The sequence below is a fragment of the Podarcis bocagei genome (genome assembly GCF_964188305.1).
Source record: "Podarcis bocagei genome assembly, chromosome: 13".
Classification (NCBI taxonomy): domain Eukaryota; kingdom Metazoa; phylum Chordata; class Lepidosauria; order Squamata; family Lacertidae; genus Podarcis; species Podarcis bocagei.
Genome location: NC_138138.1, coordinates 40159334 through 40175513, shown reverse-complemented (window position 1 = coordinate 40175513; position 16180 = coordinate 40159334). Strand labels below are relative to the sequence as shown.

Sequence of the window (16180 nt, the reverse complement as noted above, 5' to 3'; positions counted from 1 at the left end):
GAGAAGGCCTTCTGTCTGTTTCCCAGTAACTTCTCTTCTTGCAACGAGGGAACTGCCAGAAGGCCCTCGGAACTAGATCTCAGCGTCTGGGCTGAACGATGGGGGCAGAGACTCTCCTTCCGGTATACAGGGCCGAGCCCATTTAGCGCTAATGCATTTGTGGCCGCTGGCCACCTCTGCTAAAATATGGTGTCAGCAAGTTGATCTCTTCTCCGAAACAATGAATTCTGCAGTGAAGCAATACAAATTCTATGTGTGCACATGCAAAATTCTGCAAAACCTTCACAAACCTCATTATATAAACTGTTATAAACTATTTCCTCGATTTGCTGAACATCTCCTTTTTATACTAATCATAGAGCCTAACCACCAACACCTGCATTCCAGCATCATCTGGAAGCTTTGCTAGAAAATAGTGTTCTTTAAAATAGAAGAGAGCTGGGTGTTGCTCAAGATGCTGGCTTTTGCCTCCAGTCCCAAATTCTGTATTTTCATAGGCTTGGAGGGAGAGTGCTTGCAGCCCTTGACATTAGAGCAAGGGGGAATGAGACAATTGTTATTCTCGGGCCCTTGGGAGAAGAATGCGCCCATTGGAAACCTGGATGTAAGAAAGAATGCTGACCCTTTTAAGAGCCTTGATGCCAGGAAGAAGCGAGTCTCCATTGGAGGTGCAGTTCTAACGCCTTTCCCTTGCTTCCTCCCTCAGGAGCTGAACAAAAAGCAGACCCAGAAGGACCTGGAGTGCGCCATGCTTCTGCGCCAGCACGAATCCACGCAGGAACTGGAGTTCCGGCACCTGCACACCGTCCAGCGCACCCGCACGGAGCTCACCCGCCTGCAGCACCAAACAGAGCTCTCCAACCAGCTAGAGTACAACAAGCGCCGGGAGCAGGAGCTGCGCCAGAAACACGCCATGGAGGTCCGGCAGCAGCCTAAGAGCCTCAAAGTAGGTGCTACCTACACCCCGCCTTGCTGCCAGTGGTGCCCTGACGGGCAGGATGCAAGGGGTCTGGAGCCAGGGCAGGGGCACCCAGGGGTTGTGGAAATGGACACCAATGAGGACGGAAGTCTAGAGCCCTTGCAGGACCACTTGTGTGGGCCTAGTCCCTGTGACTGTGCAGCCAGGGTTCAGAAATGCCCGGCAGATGCAGAATCTCAATGCGCACACTTTGGGCCACTAGACTCAAGAGGATGTGAATCGGCTGTTTCGGAGTCTGGTAGCCCTTGTCATGATGATCTAGGCCGATGCAAACCTATTGTAGAGGTTCTGGAGCCAACTCAGGGTGTTGTTGTAGACACAGGAATAAAATGTCCCAACCTTTTAGGGAAGTGTAGCCATGAACTGGGGGTTCTGGAGCCAGAGCTAGACTGCCATGGGCATGTGGTTTTAGAGTATGGCCTGGAGGAGGAGGAGGAGGAGGATCTAGAACTGGACGCAGTGCGTATTGGGGGTCTTGTACAGGACTGGTCGCCAAAGGGGGTTGGAGAGCTGGATGAGCAGGGTTTGGAGGCCTTGGTGCCTGAATCAAAGCGCCCTGGGGACGTAAAGCCTGATTGGCAATGCCTGGCAAGCGAAATTCCAGATGGGCAGGAAGCTGCTGCTTTAGAGCAGAGACAGGAGTGTCTTTGGCTCAATGGGAAGGACGAGGAAGTCCTAGATCTAGACAGAAAAGAAGGTTGGATTCCAGATTTCGGTGAAACAAGCTTGAAACAGCAAGAACACTGTGGAGAGGGAGTTGCTGATCTAGAAGTAAGCCAGAGGTTTTTTGGAGTGCGGGATCCCTTTGGAGAGGGCTCTGGGGTTCTGTTGTCCGTTCGGGGGCGGCCAGGCGTTCCAGAGCCTGATGGGCAAGAGGCTGATAAGCTGGATCCATTCACATGTGAAGGCAATTTATACTCTCATGCCTTACCCACTGTCCTCGAAGAGGGGGCCCTGCGAGGCCCAGGAGATGGCTGCCCAGCCCCTGAAGACCCCTACAGCCAGCAGGCCAGCAGCAAAGCCCACCCCGTCCCACCTCCCGTGGCAGCCATGCTGCCCCATGCTCTCTGCGTGGTCTTGGCACTGTTAGTCTCTGCCTACCCGTGTGCGCCAACTCTCTTGCTGCTCCTCGCTGCACTGTGGGCGCAGGGTGGCGGGTTTCAGGATATCCTCCTGGCCCTTGAAGGGGCTCTAGTGGGCCTGGGGGTTACGTACACCTTGTTGCACTCTGTCTTCCTCCTTTCCGGAGCGTCCTTTCTCCTCCTGGCCAAGATGGCGGGGGCAGTGGGTGTGGTGGGGCTGAGTGCCAGTAGGGAGCGCCTGTACGTTCCTGTCATCCTCCTGGCTTCCTACCTGTTAGCTTCTCCCTGGCTGTTCCTGCCCCTTTACCTCTTGGGGGCACTCGCACGGCACAGCCTGAGGGGATTCCCCCGCCGAGCCCGCCGCTTCTGGCTCCTGGCCCTGCTCCGTCTCCCGCGCCCGGCTTTCCGCATCCTCCAGCGCCTGGGGCTGGTCACCGAGCAGGGGCTGTTCCGCCTCTTCCCCAAAACCAACAAAGGCGGCTTCCGCAGTCGCATCCCGGTGCTGTCCCGCCAGCGCCAGCCGTCCCTGCCCTGGCACCGCAAGGCCGCGGCCCTTCTCGCCAAGCCGATTTGCAGCATCAACAAGATCCTCACGGAGGTGATTTGTGCTCAGCTGCCTCCTTCGGCCCTGCATTGCCTCAAGGGGCTGCATGTCTTGCGAGAGGAAAGGCCTTCCCGCATCCCCCGCCTGACAGCCAGGCCCCGGGGGCATTCTGTAGGGTCAGGGAGGCGCATTAGTAGGAGAAGAAGTGTGCAAGGAAGCCAGCCTGCCAGGAGACCCTGGAGATGAGGAGCCCTTGGAGGGCTCCACATCCTGTTCTAAAACGGTGAAACAGTCCATTCCAGTGGGACTCTGGCATCCTGGTCCTCTGGTCTCGCACACAGAATTCTGGGAGGTTGGCCAGTCTCTGGACTTATAGGAGATCAGGCAGAGCAAGTGACAGTATTTACTCTGAAAACCTACTACTTTCCATCCAGTGTTGTGGTATTGGTATATAGAACCCAACAGCAAGGGGAGAGAATTCAATGTCTTAAGGCCAGGGATCCCTCTGAGCCTTTGATAAAAGGAGTTTTGAAGTTGCGGGAGGACCAGAAGTTTGTTCTAGCTCCTTATTGGTTTACACAATGGGGGTGGGGCGGAGCGTTGTTGAGTGTTCATTACCCTAACGAGGAAAGAATCACCTGATGACGCCCTTTGGAGCTGGCTGTGTTTGGGTGGGTTGGGTATTTTTTGGCGCCCGTTCCAGCCGGCTGGGAGAAGATGTGGAGATGTGGGTTAAGCTGAAGAGATTTCCAAGCCCCTTAGAACTGAGGTGTGAGGTGCATGTGTGCTAGTGTCTGAGGTCGAAGGGTCCGCTTCAATGTTCCCCAATGAAAAGAGGAGTTTGCTAAGGGGGCAGGGGCTGCAGTTTGCAGAATACTCCACTCTTGCATCCATTTTCCAGTAACCTCTTTTTTAAAAGTCCAGGCACTCTTGTTTCCATCTTTAACCTACTTTGAGCAATGAAGGGATAAGTACGGTCCTCCATTTCCTTCAAACATAGAACCCCCAAAGAAGGTAGCGGGTTCTGGGGCTGAATATACAGTCATCAAAATAAATAGGCTTCTGTTCATTATCAGCTCCTTAAATGGTCAGGATCCATATCACCTTAAATTTTATCATTCTCCCTCCCTCTCCCCCACTGAACCTTGTTTCAATCGATCTGGAAACTTACAAACCTAAAGGGGTGTACATGTTTCAAGAAATCAGACTCCTACCAGCTCCTAAGGGCTTAACTAATTTTAGGTGATTCTTTCGCCGTTAATATATATATTTCCACCGTTCTACAAATATATATATATATTTATCATTTTCCACCCTAATTGTAACAACCTCCCTTCACTTCATTTTTTTTTTTACTTGAATGTACATATTTCAAGCTGACTTTTAATTTTATGTTTGTGTATGTTTGTGATTTTATTTTTTTTTGCTAAGTTTTATATAAAACCAGTTTTTGTGGGGAGGGACAAAGAGCTAATGTGAGATTTTTTTATAAAAAAATGACTGAAAACGGGAGAAATTTTTTTTTTAATCCAACTTATTGCTACAGGTTTTTCATTTGAAAGCACAATGGGCCAATCAAGCAGTTCTCACTCTCTTTCTCTCTTGCCCTTATAAAAGAAATCTTCAAATACCACAAGCCAGGACTTTGAAGTAATGCTTAGGGTTTTAACCAGTTTGCTTTAGTGGACCTATGTAAGAATGGAAAAGTTAAGTTTGCCATTGAGCACCTCCCCAAATGCTGGGATGGTTGGTAGTTTTTCAGGTGTTGAACCAACCTTTTTTTTGGCTCCCTGCAGCTTGTTGAAGCACAGGGACCATTCCAGGGATAGCAGTGCCTCAAGCTCTTCCCTTTCCCAGGGAGCCAACTATTCCACCTTTCCTACTCCAGGATCTGAATGCCCTCATTACTCTGGGATCTCTGTCCTCAGTCACCCCCATCTTGAGCTGTGGCAATGGCATCAGAGTGCCTGGCCCTTTCATACCTGGATGAGATGCTTGCCTTTTGTAACACAAGTAACAACCGTGTTGAAGGATTTCTGGGTAATGCAGAAGCTCCCGTAGTCCTGCAGTGATTTACTTGTGTCATTAAAAAAAAATGATTACCTTGCCTATTTTAACTCTCTATCCCAGCCCTTACCATGCCTTGTGCCCACCAGATGTTTTGGACTACAACTCCAGGCCATGCTGGCTGGGCTGATGGGCCCTAAACATCTGGAGAGCACAAAGTTGGGAAAGGATGCTCTAATCAGGTAATCACCCAGACGCTACAATATCTCAATCAAGTTCATGTATGAAGAGCGTTGCTGATAGACGTGGTTTCTTTGTTTTTGGAAACAAAACCTGACTTATTTAAAAGTTGATCTTTGGCAGCCAAATAGGCACTAAATTAACAATTTTTTAAAAAGCCAAACTGGGGTGGTTGAGCTTGAATATCTTTAGAGAGTAATCCTGAACACACCAAATCTGAGAGTAAATCCCATTTTTGTCGTTTGTTTTTACAACTAGTAAATTTAGATTCCCAAACAAAGCAAGGATTTTTCACATTCCCATGACACGCCAACCGTGTTTTATGCTGTTAAATCATTTTGTAACTAACAGCCTACAGTTCTGGTTTAATTGGTGCCTCATTTTTAAATTGTTTCCTTCGTGCATTTTTCCATTTTCCCCCCAGCTTGTGGTCTGATTCTGTTACTACAGCCTTTAAAGAAACAAAAAACCCCAAGTTGAGATTATCCCCAACTTAATTCTGCATTTATCTAATTTTGGTCCCATTTTGTACATCAAGTGCTTGTCCTGTGTTTCTCCCTTTTTTGGTTCATCTGTGGTCTTTTTTTATTTATTTCCTATTTTGTTCAAATCATGGATTTATTTTTTAGCATTCCTCCATTTTTTGGCCAAACTTATTTTCATTAATCCAGATTGTTTTGTCCATTTTAATAGTGTACTTGTATTTCTTCCTATTTTGTGTGTGTGCGTTTGAGCTGTGGTTTCCCCCTTATCCTCCTTGCATTTTTTTCCCTTTGTTAAATATTTTTTATTTATTTCTCCCATTTTGTGCGGGGAAGGTATTCATCTGTGGTTTATTTATTTCTCCCTTCCCTGTTGTGGATGCATGTGAAACTTTGAAGGAAAAATAAAAAGAATTCTGCACCACACTTCACCACCTCTGTATTGTGAGTTTTGAGTTTGGTTTTATTTATTTCTCAATTTTTAAAAAAATAAAATGAGGCACTTTAAGCTTAGGAGCTGGGCTATGAGTCTGTTTTCACACCTCTGTTGCCCCCAAACACCTTGTATTTAAGCTTTCCTCTCCCTGAAATTTTGCACTGTATGTTTGTAAAAGTTTGGAGTATTATTCAAACCTGAATCGGAGGGGATCTATGCATTTCCTCTCTGCACCCCAATATTACCTTTGTTTCTCATTAACTCTGAGAAGCTGTAACTGTCCATAACTTTCTACACTCAGGGGTGGTGGGAATGTTCCTGAAATTATTTAGAATACCCAAGGAGAAAGGGAGGAGAGGAATGAATCTGGTCAATTTTATTAGCCTGCCTGTTTTACATCATTTCCATTTGCTGCTATATGTTCAAAAGTGGAACTGCAACCTTTGAGGGCCGTGCCCCACACTCCTGCAACCCCCACCGCCCGAAATGAACAACAGCCCAATCAGCTTGGTAGCTAATGCACTTGTTTCTAAGGGACATTGGAAAGCAATACATTTGAGTCATGGAAATCTGCATCTGGGTGAGGCAGCTGCCTCAGGCAATCGGTTTTTGGGTGCCATTTGGGAGGTTGCTTTGGGAGGCTTCTTTATGCATGTAGTACAACCCTCTGCGAACATCTCTGTGAGGATCACTCTAGAATTCCTCCTGGTGGTCTGTGCCCTGTGTGAATACATGGGGGGCGGCTTGACTTGTGCCAGCCTTTATTCTCTGCAATCCGGAGTACCGCAGAATAATTGCACACACAGCTTCCAAGCAAAAATAACACATGTGGGCTCCAAAATAAACACAGACCCACATTGAGGTGGGTTCCCGCTGCATCATATGACAAAGGTCCCCTCTCCCAGAGGCCAGCCACGGCAGTGACAAAAGTGTGTTCCACCTGCCTTACATTAGTCTCAGTTCAAAAAGCATCCTTCTGCTTAATCTTTAAGCATCTTCCTCCCTGACCTCCCGGCTGTGAGGCTCAGTTTTCCTTCTGAGGCACAAGAGTTTCCTCCCCATGACACCACTGTCTTCCCATTCCTGGCGCCCATGTAAGGCGCTCGCCCTCATTCATCCCATTCATAACACAAGGGACTTTGGTATTGGCTCTGTGTGTTTGATGATAACATTTTTGTAGACCACCTCCTAACAAGGAGGTGGCACAGAAATAGAAACTCAACTTTGCCTTCTCCTAACCTCTGACTCCTAACTGGGAAGTTTTAAATGTTTGTGGTGCACCCCATACACTCTCCCCAGCCCCAGTGCATTCCTTAAAGAACCTGAACACTACTTAGATAAGGAGAGGGCAGAGAAGAGGTATCTTTTTCAAAGGGGTGGCAGGGTTTGAGCCCTCCCCACTCACTAACCCAAATGGGATCAACCGGAAGGCGTCCCAATGAGAGTCTCGGATAAAGGACAGCTCTGAAACGTGTTGCCTGGTGTACAGTGACCATTCAGTAAAACAAATGCTGGAGACAAAAATGGGTTTTGAACAATTTAAAATATATATATACCTTGCCTTTCAGTTAAACCCTAATTTGGTTGCCGGCCTTACCTTGTGTGGAGTGTGTTTGTGTCTTTTTAGCACAGGACTGAGCTACTTGGGAGCTCAGAAGGCTCAGCCTGTTTCCTAGTGTTTCCCACAGGGGAAAATACACACAAAATACACACATGCACACACTCTCTCTGAGTTACACCCCTTCCTTACTTTGTGTGAACAGCAGCAGAGGCTCAGCTAAAAAAGTTCTCCCCCTGAGCATCTCGGTTGTGGGTGTGAGCCCAGGACGCAAGCAGCTAGGACCTTGAAGAGCGGAAGGGGAGAATTCGAACTTGGCCAATATTTGATCCTACTTGGGGGTGGAGTGGGGGGTTGAAAAGTCCTTTTGCCACTGTTGGAGCTCATACTAGAACAGGAGTAGTGAACAGAGCCAAGGCTGCTGGCCCTTCGGCCAACTCTCAGCATGGTCCTACTTGGACATTAGTTGCACCAGGACTGCTGCTTTGTCATAATCACCTATAATTCCCCTTCTATCCTGCCTTTCTCCTATAATGAATATATGAAGCTGCCCGATTCCAAGTGAGGCTGCTGGTCTGCCCAGCTGAGTGCTGCATATTCTTGGCTGGTGTACTCTGGACTCTGCAGGCTTGGGTCTAGTGCATCCTCACCATATAGATCCTTTAACTGGAGATGCCAGAGATTTTGAACCTGGGACATTCTGCACGGGAGCCTCTGGGAAACACGTCACATTTAAGTGGCTTTGCCTTTGGCGGGAATTGTCGCTTGGTTAAATGAAGGAAGGGTCTCCCCACCAAAACCCTACTGGTGGGAGTTGTTTGTCTAACACGTGCTCCTGTCTCTCTCTCTCTCTCTCCATCTCTCTCCATCGTTCTTCTCTTTCCCCACCCGTTTTTTCTTTTGCACTCTCACCCTTTGTTCACCATTCTTCCCCTCCCTCCTTTGGTTGCTTGGGCTTGCCTTTTCTTTTTGGTTCTCCTCCTCTCTCTTCCTCCTACCCCAGTCCAAGGAGCTGCAAATTAAAAAGCAGTTCCAGGACACCTGCAAGATCCAGACACGACAATACAAGGCCCTCCGCAACCACCTCTTGGAGACCACCCCGAAGAGCGAGCACAAAGGCATCCTCAAGCGCCTGAAGGATGAGCAGACCCGCAAGCTGGCCATCCTAGCTGAGCAGTACGACCACAGCATCAATGAAATGCTCTCCACCCAGGCCGTAGGTACCCCCACTATGACCCCCTGCCCCGGGGAGGAGGAGGGAACTGACCCCTTTCTCCGTCAGCGAGGGGAGAGTTGTGTTCTCGTTATGCTCTTAAAAATCAAGCAGCAAAACTTGAGTTTTGTGCCCTTCCAGTGAGAGTATCCCCCATGCTTGTTCCCTTCATTCCAGTCTGTGAGAGTATTTTGCAAATAGAGCCCTTCTGGGTGAATTAACTTGTTTCATCTACAGTGGTACCTTGGTTCTCGAACTTAATCCGGGAGTCTTAATCCGGGAGTTCGAAACCATTCGAAAACGAAGGCGCGGCTTCCAGTTGGCTGCAGGAACTTCCTGCACTCAAGCGGAAGCCACGTCGTATGTTCGGCTTCCAAAAAACGTTCACAAACTAGAACACTTGCTTCCGGGTTTGCGGTGTTCAGGAGCCCATTTGTTCAGCAACTAAGCCATTTGGGAACCAAGGTTTGACTGTACTTTTGTGGAGGGCACAGCATTTGGGCTTCCTTGGTGCAGTTTATGCAGCTCTGGCTAGTAGTGAAGGACCCCACCTACCTTAAAAGATGGTGTTGGTTTTAGGCCACTTAACTGTCATGCTTCCTTCAACGCCACCAAAAAAGAATCCTGGGAAGAAGAGTTTGGTGAGGGATGCCGGCAGTACTCTGAGAGCTCAAGCTCACCTTGCCTAACTGCAATTCCCAGGGTTCCATGAGAAGAGGGATGGGTCACTAAAACATTGAGTTTGTAGTATGGATGTGTCCTAGGTCATACAATGCTCCTGGTGGTGCTTCACCATCTCGTATCACTTCCTCACTCAAAAGCATCCTTTTGAGGTTGGTCGATCTTAGTTTTTTATTTACTGAGGCTGATGGAGACCCACTTAACCAAAGCTACCTAGTGAGAGTGGTGACGGCCGAGGTAGAGCTTGACCTCTTGAGTACAAAGGGCCAAGGATCAATATGCCACCTGTTACGCAACAATAAGGTGCGCCCCCTTTTCCCAGGCGTGTCTCATGTGACTCTCACACCTGCTAGGCAGAAGTTCCACAGGTGTTGCTTCTCTTTGGACGTGAGAAGGCTCTTCTTCACCTATTGATTCTCCACCCACCCCCCTTGTTATGTAGCTCTTACCAACCTGCCACGCAGAAGCTCCATTTTGATCTATGAACTGCCCTGTGGTCCTTGGATGAAAAACAGTATATTGATTAACTAATTACTAAATAACAACAACAATAACAGCAATCGACCTGGTGCCCATGGGTTCTCCCCCGTGACAGCATTACAAAGCAGGGTGGGGGACCGGTGTTTTATTTTTTACTGTTCGGGGACAAAGCCAAACGTGTCTGAGCCCTGCTTCAGAAGCTGCTGCTGCTGCTGCAACTGTGGGAGAGGCCTTGTGGCCGTGTTGGGTGAAGAGCGTCAGCCTTTCTCTCCAGAAACAGCCACCCTCTCCCTCAGTCAGCCCTGAACCTGCTGTGTGCCTCTTCCTTATCTCCTCCTTTTCTCCCCCCTCCCAGCTTCGGTTGGACGAGACGCAGGAGGCAGAATACCAGGTCCTGCGGATGCAGCTGCAGCAAGAGCTGGAGCTGCTCAACGCCTATCAGAGCAAAATCAAGATCCACACAGAGGCGCAGCATGAACGGGAGATCAAGGAGCTGGAGCAGAGGGTATCCATCCGCCGGGCACTGCTGGAGCAAAGGGTATGTGCAAACAGCCTTCCTCCTCCTCTTGGAAAACCCACAGTCCTGGTTCCTTAACCCACGGCACCAACCTCTCAGACCTACACGCCTCTCCCCTCACCCAGATGGCTAGAAGTGTTAGTTTCCCCCTGGTTCCAAGCTCCCAAAATACTAACCCATGATCCCAAAAGGCATCCATCCTTCTGAGGCCGCCTTGCAGCAAATCTTTTAATTGGGATTGAAAGCCTTCACGGCTGCCTTCTCTATTTCTCTCTCTCCCCACCCACAAAAGAGAACCAGAGTTCTTGCGTGAACTGCGCTGGGCTTTGTTAATGGAATCCCCAGAGCTCCTCGTGAAAGTGCACTCTGGGAAAGGGAGAGCCGTGATGGTTTAAACAGCTTTCATATTGATTGCGATGCAAGTCAGCCCTCCTTAAAAGCTCGGGGAACGGCGGACTTGATGGGCTTGCTGTAAGGTGAATAATGGAGAGGGATCGAAAGCTACAGTTGAAAGCCCATTACACGTTCATTAGGAAGAGATGAGGTATCGGGGTCCTCCTGCATAGGTTAGTCCGAAGGGTCTGGTGGTGGCCGGCGGTAGAGCTAGGCGATACCTGGTTTTCAACGCCGCAATATATCACTTTGCAATATACAGATACAGTGGTACCTCGGGTTACATACGCTTCAGGTTACAGACTCCGCTAACCCAGAAATCGTGCTTCAGGTTAAGAACTTTGCTTCAGGATGAGAACAGAAATTGTGCTACGGCAGCAGCGGCAGGCCCCATTAGCTAAAGTGGTGCTTCAGGTTAAGAACAGTTTCAGGTTAAGAACGGACCTCCGAAACGAATTAAGTACTTAACCCGAGGTACCACTGTATATCACAATGTCTGAAATAAGGGTGGAACTATGTACATACATTGGCTGGCTTCACGGTTTTTCCCAGCATTGTGATTTTTGCATAGCATGCGCACATGCACATAATGATTTGCAAAATATTGCCAAGTCAAAAATGATGAAACTGATTGCACGATACAGACTTCAAGCCGGTTTTGGATGATATATCACCCAGCCCTAGCCAGCCATAAGGCTCCTCAGTGAGGATGAGGATTCTGCAGCCCTGCAGATGCTTTTGGACTCCCAACAACTACCGCCAGCATGCACAGTGGCCAGGAAGGGTCAGAGTCCAGCAGTGTCTGATTTCCTCACCCCTGGTTTTGAGACCGGTTAGTCCCATCCTGGGTAAACACTCTCTTCCTCCTTAACCAAACCCAGGTGTCCCAGCTGTTGCTTCAGTAGCCATTTTCTATAGCTAACTGGGAAGTCCAACCCCACTGTCACAATAGCAATATTTATACAACACATTTTTTAAAAAAAGAAAGAAAGCTGTGTTCCCATTATTATACAACCTACCTCCCAGGTACTCCTGACCACAGACGTTGCAGCCTTAGAGTACTGGCAAGGAAGTGGATCTTATACGCGCTCACTGGAGAGCAACCTCCATGGAGCTCACTGGGGTCTATTTCTGATGCAGCAGCCACCGGATCGCATTCTGAGCATTTGCTCAGAGAGCTCTTCTGGGCAGCTGCCATGCTAACAGCATGGCAGAGTCTTACAAAAAGAACTTGCCAAAATGCTTGCTCTGCGCTAAGGGTTTTAAGCTGCTAGCATGGAAGACGTAGTCCAGCAACAACCTTCATGGCTGTCGGCTCCCCATCTCCCTTCTAAACTCACTCGCTCTGTGTGTTATTTAATTTTTTTTGCCTTTTCACCCTCTAGATCGAAGAGGAGATGTTGGCCTTGCAGAATGAGCGATCTGACCGCATCCGGAGCCTCTTGGAGCGCCAGGCCCGGGAGATTGAGGCCTTCGACTCGGAGAGCATGCGCCTGGGCTTCAGCAACATGGCGCTCACAGGCATTCCAGCTGAAGCCTTCAACCAAGGCTACACTGCCCCCCCTCAGCCTTGGCCCTCCCGCCCCGTCCCCCGCAGCGGCTCCCACTGGAGCCACGGCGTCCAGAACACAGCCGGGGCCCCCCACGCCTGGCGGCAGCCCCCCATGCTTGCCCCACCCCCTTCGGCTTGGCTCCACCCTCCTTCCTCCTCCCCGTCCTCCTCCTCCTCCTCCACGTCATCCGCCCCTGGGGGCCGCTCCAATGTGGTCATGCTGAGGAACAGCCCCCAGCCGCTGCGGCGCACAGCTTCTGGAGGCCAGTCGGACCAGGGCATCAGCCGCTCGGCCAGCGTCACCTCCCACATCCTCAACGGGTCGCACTTCTCCTACTCGTGAGGCGATGGGGAGAGAACAGGGAAACTTTGCTGGAGGGAGACGGGGGAATTGGCTGGTGGAAAGGGGGAGGGGAGGAGGAGGAGGCAGGGGGGCGGCGCGTTTGCCGGGGCTCAGCAAGCTAGAACTGGGAGAAACCGAACCGCAGTGTGAAGGCTCCTCAGTCGTCATCTGTGGCCTTTGACTTGCCACCCACCTTGCAAGCGCAGAGACACAGAAGATTGGACTGTGCGGCGGAAGGTTGCACTCATGCCCTCTGGAGCATGGCTGGGGCCTCCTCCTCAGATCGTGGTTTCCTATCCCCTGCCAAATGGATGGAGACACCGAAGCTTGTGAACGTGACGTTGGCAATCGTTTTTTTGCGTCCCTGGTGGTCGTCAGCCGCTTCCCACAGCGTTGCCACAATCTGTAGATGGAGAGAGGCAGAGAGCGGTGCCCCGGCAGCGGAGACTAAATTGTGTCTTCAGGATGTGGCTGAATATTCCCAGGACGAGGGGTGGGTGGGGAGAAAGGCCCCCCACATCGCAGCAAATCCAGAATTCTTGATTGTGCATCCATAGCTTGCCCCATGCGCTGCAATCAGAGCTGATGCGCTCGGGAGAGCCTGTTCTGTGTCTCCTGCGTCATGGTTCCTTCCAATCAGTTCAGGCAGTGAAAGAGAGAGAGAAATTAAATTAACGGGCGTGGATTTTGGGAGAATTGCCATTGGTGGCGGCCGATCGGTGCATGCATAGAATTACCAGATTGACAGTGAAAGAACTTTGCCTCCTTCCTGAGGCCTGGACAGTGGCTTCTGATCCTGCCCGAGTTCACCGGCAACCATAACCGAAATCCGTTGTTTCTGGACCGTTCTCAGCTCCCAGAACCTTCCTTACCTCACCACAGTCTGTGGCTGGAGAAGGAATTGTAAATTGCAAGCTGCTCTGGGCTCTTTATCTGCATCGCCCCATTTCTCACAGAGGCGGCCTCCTCCAGCTCCTCCTGTCACGGCGCCAGGCTGGTCCCACGGGATGGAGCGGGGAAAGAGGTTCCGGAACCAGGCCTCACGTTCCTGTCATGAACCAGAATGTAGATTTTAAACGGTGCCCTCTACATACCCGCCCCATATGTCTGTTTTGAGACGCGGATTTTAGCCCATGCCAGCCCAGGGATGTGTTTTTGTGTTAATACTCACCACCTTCCCCACATGGATTACATCTCTTTCCCCCCTCTGAAGGAAAGACCGCCCCACCACTCTTGCCACCCAGAGGGACTTTGAACGGCAGGCCTCCCTCTGCCACCCGGTCCTGAGCATTAAATTTAGTTTCCTGGCCCAGCCACAACCTCTGGAAGGTCAGGCTCCCTCCCTGGCCGAGGGCATTGGAGGGTCGCTTCCTTCCGTTGCACCCGGTTGCTCCCTTAAGCCACCTCCTCCTCCCAGAAACCACCGTGCCCCCCTACAAATTCGCCTCCTGTCATTCCCGTTGTCCTCCAGCCACTTCTCAGCATCGCTCCCATGCACCCCATCTGCCCAGTTTAGACTCGCCAGATCTGCAGCCCTGAGTTCGTATTTGCATGCAGGAGATCGGCTGCAGAATCTGAACGCCCAGCAGAATGAAGGACACCTGTCGGTTCAGAAGCCACCTTCAACCCATCTCCTTCCTATACATTCCTCCCACCCCCAGAACCGTTCCTACCCCCTGGAAAAAACTTATTTGGTTACATAATACCCAGTATGAACAAACCCCAAGGCTGACTACCCAGGGTTTGGGATCAGGGTCAGCCTGTCAGAATCGGCAAACTATATATCTGTGGCCAGTTGCCCTCCTCTCCTCCTCCTGTACTTAAGAACCAAACCTCTGGTGGAAAATGGGCCCCTAGTTCCTCTAGAGCTATAATTTATCTGAGTCAGACCCACATATCCCACCAGTCAATAGAGAACACTTCCTGAAGCCGCTGGGGTGGTTTGCCCGGCTAAGAGGGAAGGGAGTTTTGCAAGTGGGCTGTTTCAACTCTGGCCAGCTAAAGGAGGACTTTGGGGAGGTGGCATTTTGCATGTTCAAAGCTCTTCTGAGTTGGAGCCCAATTGGGAGGGGCAGCATCATGTTGAAATCATGTATGATAACTCTTGTGCAGAGTCAGCTTTCAGGGGTTGGTCTTCGCCTTTTCGTTTTGTTCTGAACCATCTCTCAAAGTTTTCACCCTGTAGGGAGGAATACTAGATTCTTGGCCACAGCAGGTGAAGAGCTGTGATCAAACTCTACCATTTGAACCCATATTTAAAAAAATACCCCTGCTGCTTACGTGAAAATTGGAAGCTGGGAAGATGATCTCTAGGGTAGCCTCCTCCTGGCACACTGGCTTTGTTAAATGCATAGCTGTTTCCTGTTTCCCATTTGGAAGCATTTGGCCATGTTGGCTCTCTGAAGTGGGACAGTGTAGGAAGTTCTACCAGCTGTTTGTGTGAATTAAGCCCAAGGATCAGCCAGCAGGGTTGGCATTACATTGACTGTACAAAAGGAGCCACATAAACCCCTTTTTCAGGAAGATTGGGGAAATCCAAGCTTTCTTCTTTTGAAACGTGAAACAAAACTTCCACATCTCACAAATCGCTCCTAGAGACCAGGGGAAACTTTTTTTTTAATCTCATAGGTAGATCACGCAGCTCTGGAAACCATTTCTCGCTAGTGATGGAAGGAAAGTCCGAAGGGTTGTGTGTGGAAGCGAAGGAGAGCCTCGTGTTCCTGGAAAGCAGAAATGGGTTACGGAATTATCACAAGTAGTAAAATGAGCCAGGGAGGATCTGGAAGTAGAAATTTTCCATCTGTTGGCGGGAAATGTGGTGTAGTCCTTCTTTATCTGTGGAAGACATTGTAGTTTCTTAGATTCCCGCCCTCATATTTGGGCCAGGAACTGAATCATTTTTTTCCATTGTAAGCAGCTGAAGTAAGTCTTGTCCTTTACAACACACAACCCTATTAAAATCCCCCCTCCTTCCTTACCAACGCTGCTGCCCACACCTGTCCCCCACCCACCCAACCCCAAGGGCACTGGTTTGGCTACAACCATAAAATTATCCTATCTAAACTTCTCAGACTTCTCCCAAAACCCTCTTCAAGTTCCTCAAGCTAATTTTGTGATTGAACAAGGCCACTGTTTTAAACCAGAGGGGTTGGGGGTGGGTGGGAGGGGAGAACTGAATGGGATCTTTTGTTACTTCAAGGTGTTCAGTTAGTGATTTCTGCCTGCCTGGGATTGGGAAATGGGGTTTTGGGTGGGCTGGAGGGGCTTGATGTATTATAATAATTAATCCTTTTGCTTTAAAAAAAATATTTCTGTTTTTTGGTGCCATAACTTTCCCCATGTACAGTTTACCTCTTCCAGTCTTTTTCTTTTCTCTTTTTGCGCTTTCCTCCCCTCCCCCTCCCCAGTTTTTTTCCTGTCTCCCTCTGTGTGGGTGATTAAAAACTAATGTGAGTGTGTGTATGTATGTGTGTATGTCTTTTTTTATATATGAAGAAAAAATGTTGGCGGGGGGGAACTTAGACATATGTGTCCTATGGAATGTATTAGAAAATAAAACACTTTTTAAAAACAAACAGGAACGGGGTGGGTGATCTTGAATCTTACTTGGGAGAGCAAAAACTGGAAAGAGAACACAACGATGGAACTGGTTGCTCTCTAGAGGGCTACCAGT

At 49.5% G+C, this 16180-nt stretch overlaps 1 protein-coding gene across 2 annotated transcripts in view; it reads left to right on the top strand.

Annotated features, from left to right (window-relative positions):
- Positions 1–15969, top strand: part of TAOK2 (TAO kinase 2) — a 38010-nt gene extending 22041 nt beyond the window's left edge. Inside the window, exons 17-20 of one of the 2 annotated variants that reach the window (XM_081168826.1) lie at positions 707–946; positions 8332–8544; positions 10058–10240; positions 11998–15969. In XM_081168826.1, the coding sequence (XP_081024952.1) occupies positions 707–946; positions 8332–8544; positions 10058–10240; positions 11998–12507 (1146 nt within the window). In that variant the 3' untranslated portion in view covers positions 12508–15969. Of the gene's footprint in view, positions 1–706; positions 5761–8331; positions 8545–10057; positions 10241–11997 lie in introns of those variants that run through there. The other variant, XM_081168825.1, reaches the window with a different exon arrangement.
- Positions 15970–16180: the final 211 nt, after the last annotated feature.